Source organism: Macrobrachium rosenbergii, chromosome 51, assembly GCF_040412425.1.
Source record: "Macrobrachium rosenbergii isolate ZJJX-2024 chromosome 51, ASM4041242v1, whole genome shotgun sequence".
NCBI lineage: Eukaryota > Metazoa > Arthropoda > Malacostraca > Decapoda > Palaemonidae > Macrobrachium > Macrobrachium rosenbergii.
In genome coordinates, this window is record NC_089791.1 from 4,730,275 (window position 1) to 4,754,426 (window position 24,152).

A 24,152-nucleotide genomic window follows, 5' to 3' on the forward strand; every position below is an offset into this window, starting at 1 on the left:
ATGACTCGATAAGCCTTGTCAGCACAAAGCGCATTATAAAAAGGGAGTCACTTTTTGTGGCTGTCAGGAGGAGGAGGAGTAGGAAGAGGGTCCTCCTTCCTCCCTTTTTTATCTTTTAAAGAAAATCCTGACTTCCCAAAGCTGTATTTAAAGGCTTGTTTGTCGTTCATAAAGCTTTCCCGCGGGTTACTGGCCCGGGCGAATTCATCAGCCTAGGATTCTGTAAACACGTTGGCACACCTGTGTAAAGATGAGGACCTCGATTTTAGACCTTTCTCAATAGTTCGTAATTCGACAACAACACATGCAGTAAGTGCCCTGCGATCTTAGATATAATTAACCCACTATTCAGCTGAAAACTGAACATTCAAAAAAGAATATCAGAGTTTAGGAGATTCTCTTCGAAGTTGATGATAGTATTACACCAATAAGTAGAAAAGATATACAATGCGTTCTCATTTTCTAGTATTGGCAAGAATGAATTTTGAGATTATTCAACCACAATTGGCAAGTCAGTGTTTCACTTGAGAATGAGTTATATATATATATATAAAAATTACCAATTTTAGCAATCAAACGGATCGATTTGTTCATAACTGACTGGATTCCAGATGGCCAAGGACTCTTGTCTCTTACTGCAATATTCATTTTATATTAAAATATCTGTCGCAAACGGAGCATATTGTATTGTTACATAAAATTATGTAATATCTGTTTACAGTATATGTCCGAATATTCTAGCAGTTTTTAATAAGTATTTTGCAGTTTCTGTTTACTTTGAGATTTCATTGGTTATTATTTCGGCAAATGGAAAACCTTTTCAGTACAATATTTTTTTATTAATTTCCGTTATAATCAACTTATTTGGAATCATGGTGGTTGAGCTAATCCGAACAAACCTTACCGGGAGATTAGAGCACTTGATTAGTAAATACATTGTGCAGCTTCCAGTTGTTAACCAAAACCCAAACACAGCATTATGTGCAGTTTTTAAGATTATTCCGTGTTACGGCAGCCTAGATGTTTAACATCTACCTATATTCACGCTAATGGTAGACGGAAACTGCAGGCCGAAAGGGGGTGATGACAGTTTTCGTAGCTGCTACGGATGGAAAGAATGGAAAGAGATGACCAAACTGTTTTCTTCACGTCTCAATAGTCATACATATGATAACATTAGATAAACCAAAATAAAAAAGTTCTGCACAGGAGAATGCTAAGGCTCATGTTCAAAGCCGAATGGACGAACAACCTCTAGTTCCCTTTTTCAGTGCATTTATTCTGTTAGAGACAGGAAAGAAAGCAGAACATTGTTGTCCGTGGCTGTATGGTCGTCAGGTATTTTCTTTGAAATATCAGGTAGCAATTAAGGGATGGTTGGCATTTAATAATCGCAATTCGTTTTCTTTTTGATGTGGTATGGGGTATGAAGAGAGCTGATTTACGCTCAAGGGGTTCGAATACATCCTCGTCGGCTCACATAACACTGTAGAGGTCCACTTTGTATACAGATCATCTTCTTATTGGCACTTTTTGAGCTCTTATTTTGCTTTTCAGCAAAACATAAGGTACTTATAACAAAAGACTGTTATCATAATTCTCTCTCTCTCTCTCTCTCTCTCTCTCTCTCTCTCTCTCTCTCTCTCTCTCTCTCTCTCTCTCCAGCGTGCGTTAAGTGTATTTATGTAGTATTGCAATGCTCGAATGTCGGCAGTAACGTAAATCTCTCTCTCTCTCTCTCTCTCTCTCTCTCTCTCTCTCTCTCTCTCTCTCTCTCTCTCTCTGGTGTGTGCGTTGGCAATATTCAATATTTGTGAAAGTGAATCGGTCCAGTGGAACTTAATTAGTGTCCCAGAACATGGACAGGGAAGGCAATAATCGGGATCCCAGAGGCAGGCCACAACTAAGTTGATCATATTCCGGGACACTGTGGGATCACGAGTGTCCGTTACTGGACGTCCTTCTGGGCCCTTTTTTTTTATTCTCTTTCTCTTTTCCTTTTTCTTTCCTGAGAAAATGGGTTCCTTGCCAGTCGATCGCGTGGTCACAGATTATTGAGAACATCAATGAGTTATGAGTGGGTTGTATAAGTCTGTGTACCCCAAGAGCATTGTCAAGACTGCTTTATACTTATGTTAGTTCAGCGAATTGTTGTAGCGAAAAGTAGTTATTTTCTGCGGCTGTGCTCTTATTTGCAACGCCATTTTGCAATATCAGCTCAATCAATATGTATTGTCTGTTTTTTCATAATGTGAGAATGTCTAAATATCTTGATTATTGATTGAATATTGATTTCAAATGTGTTAACGCGGAGCTAGCTCCCGACCGATTAAAGTCTGTCCAAGCAGACTTTTGCAATATACAGTATATCACACCCCCAGTGTCACTCGCGTCCGGCAGCATGTAGCAAAAAATAAATCTGGTCCATAACTCAAAAATCCGTCGAAGGTCTGAAATACTGAACTGGTTATATATTGCCGTTTTCCAGTTTATTTTCATTTCGGTTTTGGGTTTCATTGGTTTTTTTTTTTTTTTGCCTTCGATTACAAATTACAGCAGAATTAATGTATTCTATTCGAGTGACGTTTGGCGTTAGGGTCACTTCATTGATTTGTCTGGTCTTTTGTATGTTTTGCTTCTTTTTTTATTAGTAATAAATGTACTTGATCCTGTGTTGGGAACTTGACTTATTTATTTTCTTTTTTGTTCAAGTTACCCTTTGCTGATTTGTACCAAATACTTGTTTTTCTTATTTTTGTTCAAAAAATTTATGGTAGTAACAATTACAAACAGTAGCGCTGTAAAGCCTTCTCGTGGGCGTTTAGATTTGCACTGAACCCTTGGTGCGCATTTTCTTGGATGTTCTTAGAGTAAAGGATTTTGTGTCCCAATGATCTGCAGTTGGTGTCATGCACATCAGCGATTTAACTGTTACGACACACTTCCATTGCATCTTGCAAAAGCTGAAATCAAAGTGTGCCTGTCTAAGTATATTTTTGTCCGTTTCTATTGTATAATAAGCAAAGTTGCTTATATACTTGCTGTTGCGCTAATTAACATCTTCGCATACAGACCATCCCTTATCTCACCAGCATACTTAGTTTTAGGAACCTCTAGAGTTGTGTGTGGTCCTGCAGCCGGCAAATACAGTACTTACCGATGACGTGATATTATGACCACGTTATGGAGGTACAGATTAGTGATAATAAGCACGCCACACATCTGGCGGTAGTTTCCACTGCCCATTATTTGCGCAGTAATGAGGTTTCGTCAAATTTTTACTCAGTCTACCCATGTTAGTATAAGCTTTTCTGGGTGAAAACAACATATCATTTGAAGAAGATAGGTAGTATTACATCTATTTTGCTAAATATCTTGTTGTTTCTTATTACTGGTTTGTTTTAGCAGGTTAATACATTCATCTAACTGTGTGATGAAAATTGTAGTTCTTTGAAACATGTCATTCTGCAACATTACTTTGTCCCCATTTTTTTTCACTTATTTTTCTGTCTCACTTTATTTATGAGATTTATTTAACTTTCCATATGTGAGTCTGTTCTATCAGAATGTGGCCTGCCACATTCTGGATACAACCATTTTTAACAGTCTTTCTAGGAGTTATTGCGTAGCTGGATGCGTACTCAGATATTTACGAATACATATGTATGTGGCTGCTTGTAATGCCGTGGTACCTTGCTAACTCCCTGAAGAATGAAGTCTCTTGGGTTTTGCCTACATTTATTCATGAAGGCATTTATCTCCCCCCACCCCACTTTTTTCACTCTAAACGAATGCTATGTCATACGATTTATGCGTAGCTCTTGAAGAGTTTGTTCGACGGCTACAAGTTCCTTGAGGACTCTCCGCACCCGCCCCCACCCCCACCCCTCCCCCCTCCTTTTTTTGCCCAAGAAAATTTGTGGATTTATCAGTAGTTTTCATTAATAAGAAAATGGCTGGGTATGTTTCTCTATTTATAACTTCCAGTACTTATAAGACTATGAGTCTGGTCATCGCGTGATAGACTTTCAGAAGTAATATTAATATCTCATACTCAGTAAACCATTCACCGTATTTCTAAAATGTAACTGATTGACTAGATACAGTCTCAAGAAATGCTCGTTTCGGTTTCATTAAGATTTTTGTTGCTCTATTCTGACAGTTCTATACATTGTTATAAAAATGCATTCGAAACGAATATGGGGAATCAGGATAAGGATGGTAACATGCTTCTAGAAGCAGCTTCGATGCATCCTCAACATAGATGCAGGAGAACTCTTCAAAATAAAACTTTCCTACCTTCGGTGACCTGCCAAAATTTTAGTAACTCGATATTGTGACCCTCGAATTCCCTGGAGGAAGATGATATTTCAGATGTTTAAATTATGCCATACAGTAAAATATTTGCTTGTTAATTACAGTAATGAAAGGTAGAAAGAAAGAAGTAGAGGTGGAAGGCATGAATGTGCTTATAAAAAGTTAAGTATGCTGGGTTTTTTTATAATTATTTCAGTCATAAAGTAATATACTGTACTTCTGTAAAAATCAATACGTGAAGTGTTGGATTCCGAGGATCTTTCAGCGAAATTAAATTCTGGAAGATGAAATCAATCCTGAAAGTGATTTCTGAAGAGGATGAGGCATCATTCAGTCTTTAAAGGAGCTCTGTGTTAATCAGACCTTTGAAAAATTTGGGCACCATTATATACTTAAATTATGGGCTTTGGTATATCGCAATCAAACTTTTAAACCTAATTTTGGTTTAATTAATCTGGAAGTAAGGAAGGTAAATTGAGCAGGAATTTTGTAATAAACACTTCCCACTGCTCCCGGTGACGTATTTAACGTGAGAAGGATACTTTTAATTAGCTCTGCACAGAATTTTTCACTGGTGTTTTGTGGATTAGCAAAAAATTGTGCATAATCAACAGCCATAATATTGTTTTATAGATCATGATTTTGTTTATAGATTTTCTTTAAAAAAAATAGCCGTGAAAATAAACTTACTGATACAGAAGATAATCTTTTTTCATGTTCAGTAAGGAAAATTAATAGCATTTATAGGATTATGTCTCTTGTCTTATATTTCCAGTGATATATCATTCCAGTTATTTCAAGAATTCATGTGATATGTTGGATATCGTCCATATTTACTGTCTTTTTGCATCTTCATCCTTTTGTCATTTTACACTGTTTATGCCGACACCATTCGGTACGGCTGCTTCTCGTCATGTCGGCACAAACAGTGTAAATGGCAAAATGAACGAAATCTAACATATTACATGAATTCTTGAAATAACTGGAATGATATATCACTGGAAATATAAGACAAGAGATATAATCCAATAAATGCTAATTTAATGTGACTTGGCCTCTGTATCCCTGGAGCGAGAGTAAAGTATGATCGTCTGAGTTGCAAGTATTATTTTCAGACACGTAAAGCCTTTAGATTTGGTGAAAATATGCCACGTGATTTTATTAAGGTATTGAATATTACTTGAAACGTTGGGGTGACGTGTATTGAAGGTCAGTTGTCCAAAATATCATCAAAGACGGATTTATAGAGGAGGTGTATTTCACTCGGACTGCATCCAAAGTTCTTAACCCACTTTATATAAACCTAAAGGAGATAGACAGAACGACCGTAAGTGAAAATGGAAATATATGTTATATTGATTCAAGTATGAGTAAACGAAAGGTGAAAAATAGCTTCTGCGAGGTCTCATTAGAAGTACGCTTCTTGCTTTTCGCCGTCATCGATTCCTAGAACTTGTGTAATTTTTGACGCCAAACTTCATTACGAGTATCCTTAAGCGGCATTCATTTAATTAAGAACATAAGTTGGTGCGGGGGCGGCCGGCTTTGTTCACGCTAGTCAATGCAAATGGTGGTGGATACATTTTATGTGAGAACCCACACGTTTCTTAACTACATATACCTACACACATGGTCTCATAAGTGCATGTATGCGTGCACACTCGCACAAAACAAACACACACACACACACACACACACACACACACACACACACACATATATATATATATATATATATATATATATATATATATATATATATATATATATATATATATATATATATATATATATATATATATATATATATATATATATATATATATATATATATATATATATATATATATATATATGTGTGTGTGTATATATATATATATATATATATATATATATATATATATATATATATATATATATGTGTGTGTGTGTGTGTGTATAGATGAGATAATAATGAAAGGGAGATGGAAATGGCTTGAACAAGTCCGTTCGCCAACCCTGGAAGAATATTAGGTGGATAGTGGCACCTGGGATCCCGTAGGCACAAGTAGAGTTGGGAGACCCAAACTTGCTTAAGTGAGAACCATAAGCAGGGAGGCCGGAAAGGAGCGAAGATTTGTGGAAGTGAAAAAAATACGGCGTTACTTCAGAGATGCTCTTGGTGTCGCAAGGCTTGAGAGGTATTGATAGTCTACATACAAACACACACGCACACACACACATATATATGTGTGACTGTGTGTGTGTGCGTGTGTTCTCCCGTTCATCCTTTTTCCTAACAACGACTGCACTTTATCGTCTGTCACCCTTTCACCCATTGTCTGTTTTGTCCGCTACATGTTGGGATTCCTTGCAGGGCCTTCTCCCTCCGCAAGAGGGAATCCTTGCCTGTTGTGCCTTTCTTAATGTTAATGCCGCTTGATCTCGCGCGCGAGCAATATAAACTCGGCATGTGCTAAATTGCAATCCAGCTGACACCCAGAAATGCTCCCGTCACCTCCTCCGCCCGTAAAATGAGGTCAGCTTTGCATCAGGGAAAAAGCTGTTGTTTGTTGTGCCACCTCCAAAGAGCACTTGGAAAAAGCGGACCTTGACGAGATTATGTACTCCTTAGCGCCAAACATATTTGCCTATAGTGCCCGTCTTTTTATATCTGGATTCGCATTTGAGTTTGCGTAATTTTATGCGAGCGTCCCTTTTTACTTCAAGATTAATTTGTGTACACGTAGTCTTCGTTTGCAGTACAAATGTATTAGCTAATAGCCTCACTTTTTTCAATTTCCTATTAAGACATATAGAGTAGATATACGCATAAGCTATGGTCAATGGTGTGTTTCGTAACAACAGCAATATCAGAGGAGCATGAGAATTTTTGACAAGGAATAACGAAGGCTCCCATCCGGAGGGAAGCCATAATGTACTCCCTGCCTCTTTATGGAATTACATGCTAAATATACACGCCATGCTCACGCACACTTCTTGGCAGAAGCTTCCCCACCTGCTGTGAATTTGAATGGTTTTTCGGGATCGGCCCTCGTTCTCTTGCTCTCATCTCGCCTCTATCCACCTATCCTTCTTCTGGTTTCTCTTTCCTCCCTTTCTGTTATTCTTCTGCTACTTTTGTTTTATTGTTCCTAGGTTTCAAAACTACCTGATGTGCTGGGTCAAAGACACGAGTATTTGATATCCAAAGCTTCGTTTATTCGTTCTGAAGTGAAGAGCCTCAGTATTAAATTATATAAAAAAAAAAAAAAAAGAAATCTTCCAAGACAGACCTCCATTTTTCTCTTCCCGTTTGTGGGAAACTCGATTTAGACTCCAATAGTCGTAAAAGCATCTATAAGAAGTTTTGTACCGAAAACAAGAAGAGAATTGGGTCGAAGGAGGAAAAGATTCCCTCCGTCGTGGGAGATATCGCCCTTCTGGAGTTGCGACTTATCAGAAAGAAAATACTTCTTCGGATTTGATATGTTCTGACGTAGAGTTATTATATTTTTTCAGTTGTAGTTTGCAGTAAATTGAGAAAGGACCAGTTCCCTTGATGAAGCTGTTAAGAATAAAAAATGTACCGTAATTTCTAAATTGTTGTAGTTTTTTAAAAATATTAAGGTTAAACGATTCAAAATAAGCAGAATCTTCAGTTTTCTTTTAACCGGTTTAAAGCGTGAAATATATTTCCACAGCTCTCTCCAAAAGAGGGGAAATAGTTATTACTGGGTTTTAACCTATCACAAACGTAAAATATATATGTTCTGATAGACAGTGGAAACCTGAAGTAATTAGTGTTAAAAGGAACTTGGAGAAATATTATGAATATTTTTGAACTACGAAACTGTAAAAGAATTCGTTTCGCAGTTTTGAAACTTTAAAACGAAATTACGAAACACACACACACACACACACACACACACACACACATATATATATATATATATATATATATATATATATATATATATATATATATATATATATATACATTAGGTTCCAACTTCTTTTATGATCTATATATATGGTAGGAGAGATTCACAATATATATGCTTGGGGGACAGTACAAACAAACAAACAGACAATTGGAAACAATAAATCCATTCCACACCTGACAGGTGTCATGGGGTGGAGTCGTACACTCATTTGTGCCTTTGGCCAGGTGCCCTGTTTACAAATGTGATTATGTTTGGAAAAAGGATAATTAGATCTGTAAACAGACTACCTGATCTAAGGCGGAATTGAATGTACGGCTCCAGCCTCTGGCTCCTGCCAGGTGGGTTTATGGTTTCCAACGGTCTGCACTGTATGCTTGCTTGTTTATAGTCTACTCTCACCCTTGCATATTTATATGTATCAGTCCTTCGTTAATGGCTTGGAAAAAAAGCCGAAACCGGTCATGAACTACAACCAGTCTTCAATCTATCCTTAATGGTTATTATTTATATACATACATGCATCCATGCATGCATACATACAAACATACATACATAAACTGAATGAACTTTAATAATTACAGAATCTTTTCCTCTACGGTGAAACACTCATTGGTCGGGGTCTGTGGGATGATGACAGCAAATGTTTCTCTATTTGATGAAGGGAAAAGAGGAGCGACTCGACGTGTCTTTTCTCGCATTTTTTTACCATTTTTTCTTCCGGTGCAAAATTAGGAAGACTTATTTATAGTCATTTGCCTCTCTTTATCAATCAATGCTTTCTCATTTCCAATGACTAGCATCTCATTCTTGATCCATAATTTCCTCTAGTCTTTATGATATCATTCCTAATCATGATTCACAATTTTGGTAGTCAACAATTCATTCCCATCCCTTATCTGCTTGTTTTTAATCATCATCTCATTCCTAATCATTGTCATCTTGCTTCCTAATAACCTCCTTTTTATATTTAATCATCTCATTATTGATTAATTCTAGCCATTATCAGGATATTCCTAATTGGCTCCTCATTTTTAGTCATCATCTCACTCCTAAATCAGTACTTTCTCATTTCTCGCCTCTTTCATCTTTTCTCCAAATTATTAGTTTCTCATTCTATTCCATTTCTCATCTCATGCAGTTGAGTTTTAAAATCAACTGCATTTGTAAAAGGAAATTAAGGAGAAATTCTGGTTCTGTTACGTCGATATTAAAGGAATTTTCAATATCACTTTCAAAAGGAACATCTTGTGCATGTGTCTCAGTTTCACTGCCTCTAAACATAATTTGAAATATGAAAAGTATTTCTGGTTTTGTATTGATTAAGACCACGCATCAAGGAAATATTGCCGTCTGTAATATGGGAATTATTCAGTTCGTGTAGACTTGAGTTTGATACAGGAGGCCGACATAATCCAGTGTGTGTTTAGTTTGTGTGTTAGCATTAATATCGGCAGGGTAATGACATATAACGATTATTTTTATTGTTGATTCCTGTATTTCAATTTGACCTACGTTCTCTGTTTCCAATTTGATGTTCGCAGTCCCTTTTGGAAGGACATTCTCTGGACTACCCCATGATTTAAAGGTCACTTGAAAACTTTTTAATTAGGTTGGCAGAAAATGTAAGGTCAGCTTCCTAACCTCTCTCTCTCTCTCTCTCTCTCTCTCTCTCTCTCTCTCTCTCTCTCTCTCTCTCTCTCTCTCCAGTTGTGGCATAATTGTAGATTTTGGTTTCATTACCGTCTCACTTTCGGCATTTCATTCTGAAATACCTGCAGACTTCCCCAGAATATCATTGTTTTTGTAGGAAGTCGTCTCTCCTCGTCAGCCTTCCAGAAGTGAATAGATCAAGTGCATTCTTATAGCGCTGTCTTAAGAAGCTCGCCATTTTGAGTTGGGCGTCTCTCAGAACTTGGTGGACTCCCTGGACTATCTTGAATTTAAATTTATTTTTCCAACTTTTTCCGTCCCATTTTGTTTTCTCGAGGAAATAGAAATGATCCGATATTCCATTAGAAATTGCGAGGGAGCCACTATTGCTTCATTTTTCATTTTTTCTTATTTCCGCTTTTAATGAAGCTGCCTGCTTTTTTCTCCTTTACAACCACCGCTATTTGTTTCTCGCCCTTCCCTGAAAACGTTTGCAGAAACTTTTTCTCCAAATTCATCGACGTCGGAATGTTCTTTTTCGCCATTTGATGAAAGAAATGCTTTTTATATCGCTTTCAGTGGAAGCTTTATGGTTACTACTTTCTCTGTAATTTCCTATTTCCTCTTCCCTCCTCCCGCCCCTCACCCCCGCAAGAAATGGATACTCTCCCAAAGTACTTTTTATCCCATTTGGTTTTGCAATTCAAAGAAACGCAATTTTTTTCTTGCTCTTGGCAGAATCGTAAACCATTTTCATTTATTCTTTGTGCTCAAACGATGCACAATTATCCCCTTTACATTGAAGGAAGGAGCCATTTTCAATGGCATTTTGGATATTTTTCTACTATGTTAACAGAATCTTATGTTTGACCCAAACGCATGTACATATGTTTGTGAGTTAAAAAATGCTTATCATGTGGGTAAGACAGTTATTATATAATAGCATGTTCTTTTTTTGATAAAGAAGAAACTCAGCTTAGCTCATTCAGCTTAAATAAATCAAGGTTGCAAAATCTTCCCCGTGAGTTTCCCTTTGTACATGGAAATTTATCATTGATAATATAATGTCTACTTCATTTGTGGTAGAGAATTTAACGCTTATTAACGAGGAATCTTCCGTTTTAGAAATTAGTTCCCTTCCAGATTTTCTCGATTTCCAAAATGTTTCCTAGAAGAAGAACTTTCACGAGTTACTTTATTCGCCATCCAATGTTTGTGTTTAGGGGTTTTTGTCACATAGGTCTTGCATTCATTAGTCAAGGAACTGCATTTTTGTTTGGGTTCTTCTAACTGGGGCTTCCGTGTGACGTGCAGTAAAACCCGTAGATATATTCCTCGGCCCTGCCAAACCCGACTTCTGGATGAAGCGGCACGTTGCAAGAGGGCGGCTTTAAAAGTTCCCCATAGAAGCTTGGATTCTTTTATTCACAGGTCAATACTTTTACCCCTTGAGAGTCCGGAAGCTCTGTGTGGCTATCGGGCCAAGCTTTGGTGGGTATCAAGCACCCTCGTGACCTTTGACAACTGATGTCGGAAATAATTATAAGGGCAAAGTAATCCCGTTGCCTGTCATTTCAGCATATTTGTAAATTCCAGCTCTTCATTAAATGCAATCTTAGAATTTAGCAGAAAGCACTAAAGGCAAGTTTTCCAGTTCAAAGGCAATATACTTTGCCGCACAGCTTCCATAAGTTCTGAGGCAGTAATATTGCCAAAGTATTTGATTACAACTTGTTTGTTGGAGATGAAACTCTCCACGTATCAGTTATTAATGTATGCTTGGTTAAGCTCCTGATTGGTTTATACGTGCCCCGGCCCGAAATTTGATAATAGGCTAGATGCAAGTTCAGCTCTCTGAAATGCAGCCTTTGATTGCCTGCCAGAGTTTTTTTATAATTGAATCAGAAAATTATAAGGAAGTTTACTGTTCTTTTCCCTAAAGAATATTATTGCATTTTTCGGTGTGGGAAATATTTACTGTGACCCTCAGAATATATTAAAATTCCTGTATATTTGTTCGAAACACAAGGAGCTTGATATATAACCCTTGCACGAAACGTAAAAATTGCACCGTATCATTTACTTTGGTAATTTTTCCAGTGAAATCTAGCCATGCCAAGAATTTGCTACATTCGTATTTATTCACGGTAAGTTGGAGGCGGCTCCTTGTTTTCTTTGTAAAATTCCCAATCCATAAAAACAGACTGATGCGAAACTACAATTCCTCGCAGTAGCCGACCTTTTCTACGTTTCATATTTCTTAAAGGAAGTATTTGATATTTCAGGGATATCGAATTTAATTTAGTAACGACATGTATGTCATTCATGTCGGTATAATAAGGTAATGGCTTGAAGTACTTAGTTTTTTTCCTAGTGAAGAAAAATGTTTTTATCACATTTGGAATCGTAGTATGAAAAACATTCTAAACCCATGAGAAGAATATGCAAGTTTGATCAGTGCACAAGAATTTTTATTTACATATGTATTTGCATAAATGCACTTGAATGCAGTGTTCGTGTAGCAGTAGTTCGAATATGCTCTTACATTACTGCATATGAAAGAAGAAAAATGGTACAACGTGATAGCAACAGGACAATCGATGTGTACTTATTAAGGGCTCTGTTTCGATTAGCATGATGCATACTGTAACAACAACGATAAATGGGAGTCCGGCAGCCCTTTTGAAATGGGTTTGTTATTGCAATGATCAATGAGCAGAGCAAGGGAAAGGGGGCGGCATACAAATGAGAGAATTCCTGTTCGAAAAAACGACAGGCTTCTATTTTCGTGACGTCATTTTCGTTACAGAAATGATGGGTTTTGTCAGGCATTTTAACTCGCCGCTCGGCTTTGGCCTTATATTGAAAACTGTTCCCTTTTATTGTGAAGTGTTCTGACATCCACTTCACCGCAAGAGTTTCCCATTAATTGTGGTTAATTTCTGGAATCCATAGATGATAACCCTCATTTTGAAATAGCCCCATTCTGTTTTCCTACTGATTGCGTCATCGCAATGACGATAATGATAATAAAGCGAGCCTTCGGTTGTCTGGCCTTAACGGGAATAATCGAATCGCCATTCTGGTTCTCGGGAACTGGAATGCCCGCATGTTCGATGGTGATGTGTTTGGAAGTCTATTTTTATGGAGCCGCAATAGGGCCGATGAACTTATATTGAAAATCGATGTTCTTTTTACTCTTTTTTTGCTCTCTCTTGGCCAACATATTGCTGCTTTTGAAAGATATACTAAGTGTGTCCGCTGCAGAAGTTTAAATAATGTATGTCCTTTACTATTCATGGCGGCATGTCATGTGATTGGATTTCTCTCTCTCTCTCTCTCTCTCTCTCTCTCTCTCTCTCTCTCTCTCTCTCTCTCTCTCTCTCTCTAAAATTGTATAAGTGTTTCGAGTACTTAATTTATATACTATACTTTTCTTTTCTTCGCATAGTTCTTGAAAAAATATGAAGTTGATAAATAATTAATCAAGTGTTGTTTGTGCTAACCGATTGACATTTACTTAGTTCATAAACCTTTCCGAAGAATACCCAAGAATTGGTCTAAAATCGAGACTGTCGAAAATGCTTGTTATTTTCAGCTGCGAACTGGAATTCGTAAACACACAAGGTACTGATGTTATCGACATCGTTTTTAATCCATTTTTAATTCTCTGCCGCTGTAATGTTTTGAAAAAATGAATTATGACCAGACGCGTCTGAGCTCGCCATCGCCAAACTGAAATTACGAAATGATTAATGAATGAACGAACTCGCCAGCCGGATGTATTCAGCTTGAAATATGTTCTTCGATATATGTGTATACATATATTTCGTTGTAATGGGCGGCGAATTTTATGCTGCAACGCCCACCAACCAAGGAAGAGAATAATAATGATAATGATAATAATAACAGCGTTGCTTGCTTGGCTCGGTAAATGATATATCCTGAAGCTCTCTTGCAACTTTTAGGGTTTCAGCTCCGGTAAGTCGGTTTTAACTTCTTGGGTTACAGAAAGTATGGAAATATTATTACTACTAATGTTATTAGGAGTGCTAAGAGTAGTGTGTTATATTTCATTTTTTCTAAGGATAGTTCAAACCCGCGTCTTTTTTATTTTTTCATCTTAATCAGCGAATGTGTTCTTTATGCAAGTTCATATAGTGCGTAAGTGACGGGGGCTGGGGGGGCCGCTTCACACTGGGATTCAGGGAGAAGGTATAATTTTGTTGACTTACTTTAGTTCATCGACAAAATCTGACACTCGTTGTTCTTCCGTGTTCATTTAAGTAAATTCTCTCTCTCTCTCTCTCTCTCTCTCTCTCTCTCTCTCTCTCTCTCTCTCTCTCTCTCTTGACTTGAATACATTTATAATATTCGAAGCCAAGTTTCAAAGGGCCTTCCCCTCTCCTCATTACCATCTTTGTATGTTCAGAATCTCGTGATTGTGCATCCATGTGATCTTTGGATGTGCACGGACGCTGACGATTGCGCATGAGTCTTAATGTGTACAGTGTACATGCATAAGTATTTGCGGGTAGTAAATTTGTTGCGTTTCCTAATCTAATCCCTGACCTCACGCGAGTGCGCCTTTTTTGTATATTATTGAAATTACAGCTACTGCGTATATCTAATTGATCTTAAAATAAATTTTAATTATAACTTTTCCTGCCGCTTCCACCTACGGCTGGCTGTGTCTGTGCGCCTCAGAAACTTTTCGGTTAAAAGTTAAGAGCAGCAAGGCCCGAAAATTTTCCATCTCCCGTGTTGATTATGTATCGGCCATAAGGGAATTCCCCTTCGCGATCGTAACTACAGCTGAAATTTTACCGTTTCAGAAGAGCTAGAATATGTTTCTTTGCTGTGATTTTGTCCAGAACAACGAATGTTTTTTCCTTCGGCTTCAAAAGAGGATTCTATGTACACGCTTATAAATGAATACTAAAATAATATCATTTATTAATTATCGATTAAATATCTTCGCCAAAACCAGAGTTCTTTACTCGTTATTCATGATATAAATGTGAGAAAAAGGGCTGGAAGTAAAATTCCTTGTAGGATCAATTTTAATTCCTAAAAGAATAAGGACACTGGGGTGCTTAAATGAAAATGAATATAAAGTAGAGAAATGAAAGCAAACATAAGGTAGAGTATTTTTACCGTTCTGCATCTCACGCTTCAAGCGGTGCTTATTGTTGCAGTTAGAGGGCAAAGACGCTATCTACATTACAGATATTGTTACTGGTTGCTGTTCGATGGATTTTTCTCATCTAGTAGTACAGTAGCAGCAGCATATCCAGATGGAACCACACCCTCTTCTTTGGCTTATGTAGACATTTTAGCGTGGAAGTAGTTGACATTTATTCAGCCAGTAATTTCATTCAACCTTTCATCTAAAAGTTTATTTACAGCAAAATTCAGTTATAATCTTCGCCATGATCGTTCTTAATCTTATCATGATCATTGATACCTACGTTGTAACGAAGGTAATCATGGTAATGGTTCCAATACGATGTCAAGGCGGTTGGGCCTTTTAATTCGAGTGTGAGGTAGGCTTCCATGGCAGCACACTAAGTAACCTTATATTTTAGGCTACCCGTTGCTTAGCGCTACTATAGCCTAATAGTCAGTTACGCTATTACAGTATGTCCCTGACATTTGGACAAAATCTCTCTCTCTCTCTCTCTCTCTCTCTCTCTCTCTCTCTCTCTCTCTCTCTCTCTCATTCAGTGAAGTAACTCGGACTGATACCAGTTTTTTACTGGATTGTTTCAAGATTTGGACAATGTGAAAATTATTCCTTGCCCAGTTTGGCATGTTAACTCTGTGAATTATGTTCAGTAACTGAGCCATCCCTTGCAATGTGTTTCAGTTATTTAGATATATTTGTTCCCTTTCAGGTTTGGATATTTTTTTCATCAAGACGTGAAAATTTCAGGAAAATAATTACCGGCTTTAGAAGTTGGAAAATGCATTGGAACATGTTTGTAAATATCAGAGGTGCATATCGGACTCCTGAAGGAAATTGTTCTTTCATTTGGTTACATGTATTTGGTTTAAACATACATGCATACATATATACATATATATATGTGTGTATATGTATATATATATATATATATATATATATATATATATATATATATATATATATATATATATATATATATATATATATATATATAAGTGCTTGTGTGTACACACGCGAGATGATGTTCCAAGATTCATGCCTGAGTATCGTAAATAATTGTTTTTCTTTTTCTTTCCAGATGGATAAACAACTCCTCGAACTGGTTCATGGAAAACGGCACCGACCACCCGGACTTGGGGAATCCCAGACTCTGTGGAAACGCCACTGGGGCAAGGTAAGGATGAGACAGTAATTTATGTTGATTTTATTCACTGACAAATGAATGTTAATTGATTACGTTATACTCTTTCACTGATGAATTAATTGCCTTTTTTATGATTTAGGCGAATTATATTGATGTATTCACGGATGTATGAGTAGTTTTCAATTAATCATGGAAATTTTTTATTATATACTTGAATAAATAACTATTGATTGAAAAGATCTCTGCATTAGTGAATGATTTCTTGACTAGTCGAAAATCATCCTTTTAAAAACTGAATGTTAAATGTAGTCTGTTCATTGGCATGTAGCTGAAAGCAGTCATGCATAAGAGACGTGCTGGTTCATTAAGTGTGGTTAGAAGGGTGTATTAGACAGTAAATATATGTATGACTTATTGACGAAGGCATTTTATTATTGATTTGATAGAGTAAACGTTTACTACTGATGGGAAGTTTGGTTTATATCCGGCCCTGTAGGATGCTTCGTTCGTGCAAAACTAGAAAATTCTGCAAATTCAATTAAGAAAAATGAAGAAAACTGTTTCGTGTATTTCACGGAAGTCGATCAACAGGGCGCTTGAGGGGACTTAGTCATTCCAGCCTCTATCGCAGATACACGCATCCTTTTTCAAGTTTGCTGTCGATATATATGCGGTAAAATGTCGGAGCTCTCTTAGTCGAAGTGCGGGGAAAATGTGTTTAAAAAGATTTTTGCTAGTCGTTTGAAAGCAATGGAAAATCCTCTATTTTTCTTTTCAGTCGTGAAAACATTGGTTGACTGCCCCGGAGAGATACCCGTATGGGGTCGATGAATCAGTTTTGTGTGTATTTGCAAGTGTTTTCTGAAAGGTCGTGACCCTTAGCCTTGAAGTACGTGTCTCCTTGATATTTATATGCTAATGATAGTGTATTAGCGTATTTTTGTGAGAGAGTTTAGTAGTGTTGGCGAAGGTTTTGTCTTTATCGCATTTTACCACTTTGCCAGCTGTCGATTCTCTCGCTTCAAACTAAATTCAGTTTCCTTGTCCTTTGAGATTTCATCGACTTTTAATTGTACTGAAGCCACTTTAATTAGCGGAAAGATTTTTCCCTCTTCAGTACTTTCCTGTCGAAGAGTATTTCCGCTTTGTTTAAGTTATTTAGAGTATGGCAATGTTTCTAAGAATGAGCACATTTGAGCAACGAAAAAATATATACTCGTATCTTCAAACTCTTTCTGTTCTACAGCCATTACTTTGGTCTGTATAACTAAATTGTAACTAGTGCCAAACTTTTTTTGATACTCTAGATCTAATCGCAGTTTTGTTCAGAGGTCCCCAACTCATCGCGCCTCTCTCTCTCTCTCTCTCTCTCTCTCTCTCTCTCTCGGTGGGTTACCTTCTGGAAAGCAAATGGTTTACTAACTTAACGTCATTTAGTGAAAGCTGCAAGGCCACAGTAAGGCCAAAACCCGATGATGAATAGAACCCCTTGATGCTGGATTCATGTAAATCTGGGCGACTCTGTTTGATATGAAGAGATGCCCACCTGTTGGTACTGACTTGACGGCCCCACCCCTCTTCTTTGGTTATCATTTTCTCTCACCTTGGCACAGTCTCTCTCTTGATTAGTCCCATCTTCGTGTCCCTGCCTCCAGAAGATAGAGATGTCGTTTTTGAGGAGATTGATTGTCTAATATGACTCTTTAGCATAAGGCTTATTTCCCCGCATCGTCGCTAAATTGGAGTTTTACTTTATGCTAATTAAAAATGTTGGGGGATTGTTAGACATCGGGCGTAATGTTATTAGGGTAACGTTATATAATTCATGTGATATTTTTCGAAGTGAGGAAGGAAAGGGGACAGTACCTGTTACGTTGCAACTTACATGCTTAGTGTTGGTATTTTTCTTGGCCCCCAGTGAATACTATGTCAAAATTTTACCTTGTAGGAGCCCTTCGGGGAGCAGACAAAATTTTAAGTAACGTAACTGAGAAAATGGCGCTAAGTAAAGCCCTCTTATTTACAATCCACTAGGTTTACCGTCTCCCTTTCGAGGACCTGTTGATGAAATCTTCATTGCAATGAATCGGCCGTAGGAAGATGAATAAGAATAAGAGGTTCCATCGTTGTTCATTGTGCTCCACAAAAGGAATGACGTCGAATTCGTAGGGTCACCCATTTGAGTGGCTGTCACATTTAATTCTTTCGTAGGCGAATAGTATTGGGAGAGGATGATGGGGAGGGAGATGGTCTGGAGCCCGTTGCCCCCCTCCTCGCTGGTGGTGAGGAAAATAGAGGGAAATTTTTAGTTTTCTTTAAAGGAATTCGAGGTTAGCAGCGTCTTGATCTTTGCTGAATTGTAAGCGCTAGGCTTCCCGCCATTACCCAGAGTAATTAAATTAATCATTTCCTTGAAACACGAGTTACAAGTTTAGAATTCCTTCTCACCTGTTAGGGATTGGAATTAAATACTTTCCTTTTTCCTTTTCGTGAGCACGGGGTCTTTCCTGAAATTGGGTTTTGCTGATGCATTACAAATTATCAGTAACGAGCGTTTTTCACAACAAACAAGCAGGCACCAGCAGTAGTAGTTTTTGCCTCCTTTTTTTTATAGCTTTCCTTTTCCTTTTTGATTAAAAGTGTTCCGTTTTCTTCGTGCAGCATCGCAGCCGGAGCTCTTAACAAGTATTCAATTAAGAACGGCCCCTGAAAGAGTCCTTCTTGGAAATCTCAGCATTAATTGGGATTATGGCTTCCGAAAGTTTTCCTTTGCTTTTATTTCACTGACTCCATTTCATGCTGCTCTTGGCTCTCCTTCTGTCCTCTGACTCCTCGTCGCTGCTCCTAATGTTTAACAGATGTGGATAACAACACCTCTAGCTATAGGGCATCGTTGTTCTTTTAGTGTTGTTTCATAATGATCTCTCTCTCTCTCTCTCTCTCTCTCTCTCTCCAAACTGCTTTTTTTCATCCGCATCATTACATTTTTCATTTTTGTTGACAGTACCTTGTTTTACCGATTCTCCATTGCTACTCCAGGTGTTGGTGGATACCTGAATGAGCTGACCTTATTAGCTTTTTTATCCCTTTGAATTCGGATACCGACCAATTAAAGGATCCGCATAGCCGCCAGGTGGCCTTTCATGTTCAAAATCGCGTGAATGATGGGCATCAAATTACATAAAAGTGGATTGATGTAAATGTACGGATTGATTTTTCTGTTTCTGAGGAAACTCGATTGAAGAGCTTCGTTAGTTTGGGCGTCTCCTTTTCGTTTTATGTTGTCTCTTTTCTGTAAGAGAACTGGAGCTGCTGAAAAAGATGGAAGAGGAAAACAAAGTGTGAAGATGGAAACAGCTGGAATGTCTTAGATAGTTATGTATTCTTAAGTTACCAACCCTCTGTAGTTAGATATTTTCATAAAACTGATTTCAAACAGTGCCTTCACTTGCTGTCTTCATCTTTTTGTTCTTGTGAATTCGTATGCTTTATCAGTTATTCATGAATTACACAATCTTTCACTTTTGCATTTTTTCCAATAACATTTTATTTTATTTTTTATAATTATTTACGAACGCAACTCACAGGTTTCCGAAAATGTAACCATTATATTGATCCATTCGTGAATGTAAAGTACTTTAAATGCAGCTTTATAATAAAATTATAAAATTATAATGCTTTTTAATATCTTAAAGTGTTTACAGAATTACGCGATTTGATGATTTTCTTTATCGGCTTGAGTAATCATGCTTTTTATTTTTTGGCATCACCGCCGACCTTTGTGGTCACCTGGTTGCTGTTCAGTTGTCGTGTGTAGCAGAAATGACGTCACTGCTGGTATTCACTTGGTATTTTCCTTTTTTGGTGTATTGTTGCACTAGTTTTATAGTGCATCCTGCCAAATTCTCTGAGTTCTGTAGGTATGTGAAAGGTGAATTTGGCGTGCAAGCAGGTTAAATATTGTCAGTTCCAGTGGACATGACGTCAAACAGGATTTTTGTTGTGAACGTTCCAGTGGTTGATCTTGGAGCTGAAGTGCAGCTGATGAGAACGAGAAGTTGAGGACCGCGCTGATGGATAGTGACGGCACGGCTCCAGGCCTTCACGAATTGATATTCAATAATCGTTGGGTCTCTTAGACGGTGATTACCGTTAAGAAAAGGTGTTCATGCGAGAGAGAGAGAGAGAGAGAGAGAGAGAGAGAGAGAGAGAGAGAGAGAGAGAGTGTGTGTCAATGGTTTTACGATATCTGTGGGCTGACCATGTGCCCAATGGTAGGTTATGCAACATTTCACTGCATAGTGCGTGACTAAGGCACATCAACTTATTAATGCTGCAACGAGAAGCCTTTGTTTGTGTGTGAGGGCTTGTGTGTGTTATGGGCCACGAGCCGATTGCGATATTTTTATGATCACATAAAATTTTGAAGCCGATTGTAACTTCTTAATTCGGCTGATGATGGAATTTTGGTGGCCACTTCAGTCTGCGCGTTAGTTTATCGTTTCTCGTAAAAGTCAGCCCGATAATACGAAAGTCAAACCTTACAGTCTTGTAGAAAAACAAAACACCAAAATTGTAGACAGAACTTCGACCAAGTATTTGGGAACTGGGAAGTTTCTTTCGTAGTTTCGTTCGTTAGTAGAGATGCTAATAAAGCAAAAATAAACGCAGTTAAAGTCATTCGTTCACTTGCTAAGAAAATTCCATTCGTGAATCCTTAGTGTTTAAAGTGAGACAGGGTGTCAGGTTTGCAATAAAGCAATGAACTGTGAAGCCAAGCCGCCCACGATGCTTCCTGTTGACTTTTTTTAAGCTACTGAAATATTCATGATGGTCGTCGATTTCTGGAAGGGTTCATTATTGAACCGGATTACCTGTGAGCCACATTTGGTGACTGGATGATTTGTATCTAGTCAGTTGACAGTCCTCGTTAATAATTGTGATGCGAGTCGAGGTTGCCTGCGGCCATTACGTTAAAAGGTTGCCGCTTTCCATTCAAGGACGAGAACCTGTACCACACTCTTCTCCCCCTTGACTACTATTCGGCTAATATCAGTGAAATTCTCTGTGATTCCTTTATTACAGAGAGAACTGTTATCTTCATGAATGATTCTGATCTTTATAAGAGAAATGAACTTTGTATAAGTTCTTGAAACTTGGTAATTTTCAAGATCCGTATTTTGGTCCAGATTAAGTCTGTCATTTGTATATCATTAGCTTGCCCCCTTATCCTATTATACGGTCCCTGTGGAATTCAAAGGGCCAAAGGGCGAAATGGCTGCAGTCTCACGCCTGAGCGCTTTGTTGAAATGGATGGCTTCCACTAAGCTCTGTTGGGTCTGTAATAATTTAGTGTTTGACCATTTGATGCAGAGCGCTTCCTTCTCTTTCATTGTTTTTGCAACTTAGATGCAATTGTATCTTGGATTCGTTGTTGGTTGGAGCTTTTGTTACAGATAATGTTGTTCCTGGGTGACTGAAATTTTTACAGCTTTCTTTTGTTGCGCTCTTTCTTCGTGATGAAAATCTTTGTTTGGAGGTTGAATATTTCTGTTTCTGATATGTTATGGAATGATTTTCTGTTCCAGATAGATATTTTTGGTTTGATTGCTTTTATGTATACTTTTTCCTGATAAGCTTTTAGAGTCTGAGGGCTTCTTTTTTCCTTTTTAATATTTTTTGGGTCGAGTACTTTGCAAAGCCACCAAGCAGGCACCAGATCTTCCCCACGCTAGGCTGCAGACGGCCTCTTACGACTATTTATGCGACAAATAATTGGCGTGCAAAGAAAGTTTATCGTCCAGGACCACCCTTGCATATAGTTTGCTTTGTTCTTTGTTTTTATAATGGAAATTCGCGTAACCAAGGAAAGTGATTGGTTTTCATTCCAATAAGGAACTATGTCGAGCCACTTAAGCCTGCGATTTTGTACTAATTTTTATTGATACTGTTAACGATATCATTATATTTTTTCAGTTTTCCAACTTTTTACAAGGTAATCCCAGAGAAAAATTTATCTGATCTTGTTTGATGATATTGAGGTAGGCTATAGTACGTGTGTGTAGGGGTAAACTGCATTTCATACATGCTTGGAAGTCACTTAAATTCAAATATGCAAGGGAGTGATAATTGTATTTTTAAATGTTAACCTCATCTGTGTCACTGACAGACGTTAGATCATTTTAAGTACATCTGTGATTCTCAACCATGAAACATAACAAAATGATTGCTCTTGGCTTTGAATTTTATTTCATAAGATTTATCAAGAAACGTTATTTAAATTGGTCATTGACCAAATATGGTTGATTATTGTCTTGGAGGTGCTGCCATTTCATGGGACGGTTATACCTTGCTTTTTAGGAACCCACTGCATTTTACGTCAATTCTACCACATAAATTTCACCCTGCCTAAGTTATAAGATCCTTAGAAATCTGAAGCAGCTGGCAGTGCAAGAACAGCATGAAATTCAAGTAGCACTTATTAAGCTCGCAACAACCCCTTCTGCGAATGAAATATAGACGCCAGAATGATTGCTTCGTACGGACGTAAATCACTTTTACGAGGCCTGAAGTACGAGGCCAGATTGGCTCGTTTTGCTGCGAAATGAAACTGAATCTGAAACGCTCTCGAGATTTCGCCGAGAAACAAAACCAATTTCCCCTCCCCAAATTCCAGAGGGGAGAAACCCCTTCTTCTCCCAAGTTTCCCTCGGCGTTTTCATCCGCATGAGCAAAGACAAACTCGCGTTGAAAACTGGCCACCCAACTTGGATTTGTTCAGAGAAAGTTCTTGTAATGTATGACACGGTTTCGTCTGGGATATACACACACACACACACACACACACATATATATATGTGTGTGTGTGTGTGTGTGTGTGCACAAATATTTTTCCTTTGTTTGTATCATGTAGATAAAGTTTTGGTGTCAGAGCTTTAACTGGACTGGACTGCCGAATGATAGATATCCTGGTTGCACGAAAACTGGAAGGTTTTGCGTCTTTGAAAAGATAATTGGCATTAAACCTTTCGTGTTTGTTTGACCTTTAATAAGTAGAAACACTAAATTTTTATAAAATATTTTCATCAGATTTCTTAACGTCAGTGCCATTTCCTCTGAACCAGTCATCACAAGAAATGTGTGCTTTCTCTTCCTAGCGGCTATTGTTTGAGGTAACTCTTTGAGAATATCAAAGTGTATTCCAAAAACTACTAAGGACCAGGACGCTATCCTGCTTATATAATTGTGACATAGCTACGTTACAAGCACTAGTTCAAAAATTTATTGTAATATATTCTGGAACTCTGTTTTATTAGAACAATTTCAAGTTCGGTACAAAGCACATGACGTTTTGTCATGACACCCTTAGGATATTGCTTCCAGGTAGCTTTCTGTTTGCATATGAGGTAGGCTTGGTCTTTCTTTGAGATACTTTCTTTTATTATATACCCGACTGAAAATTGTTTCGAGTGTCCTCTTGATAGAGATTTGTACCGTCGTCAAGTATATATACGTTGCTGGTACATTTTTTCTTGTTGGAGAAGCTTCTGGCAGCTCATGATTGATTTGCCTTTTAGTAACATGGATAGAATTGAGAATAAGTGCCAGTGAATTTGGTATCTCATTCTCTTCCATTTCGAAAGCTTCTATGTTCTGACCTCTTGGTATGCCCAGTTTGCCCTTATGTAAGGGACCCGGGAGATGTCTCTTAAGGAAAGTTGACTTTTTGCCACCTAATTTGCATACAGAAACATTACATTGTGATATTCTTTCATTTTCGCCCTCGCATTCTGTGTGTGTGTAAGTGTTTTAGAAAAGTATATTAAGAACGTTCAGATGTCCATTTTCATTTGTATGCTACCGATCTTTCAGTTTAGGTTTTGATCCTTTTTAGCTCAGTCATCGAACTTGTAAGGTCGTTTTTCGA

General features: G+C 37.7%; 1 protein-coding gene across 5 annotated transcripts in view; it reads left to right on the top strand.

Annotated features, from left to right (window-relative positions):
- LOC136833121 (sodium channel protein 1 brain-like) overlaps positions 1-24,152 on the top strand; it is a 564,124-nt gene that overhangs the window by 323,138 nt on the left and 216,834 nt on the right. For all 5 annotated transcript variants that reach the window (XM_067094770.1, XM_067094772.1, XM_067094774.1 and 2 more), the window contains one exon: positions 16,160-16,255. In XM_067094770.1, coding sequence (XP_066950871.1) covers positions 16,160-16,255 — 96 coding nt within the window. The remainder of the gene's footprint in view (positions 1-16,159; positions 16,256-24,152) is intronic.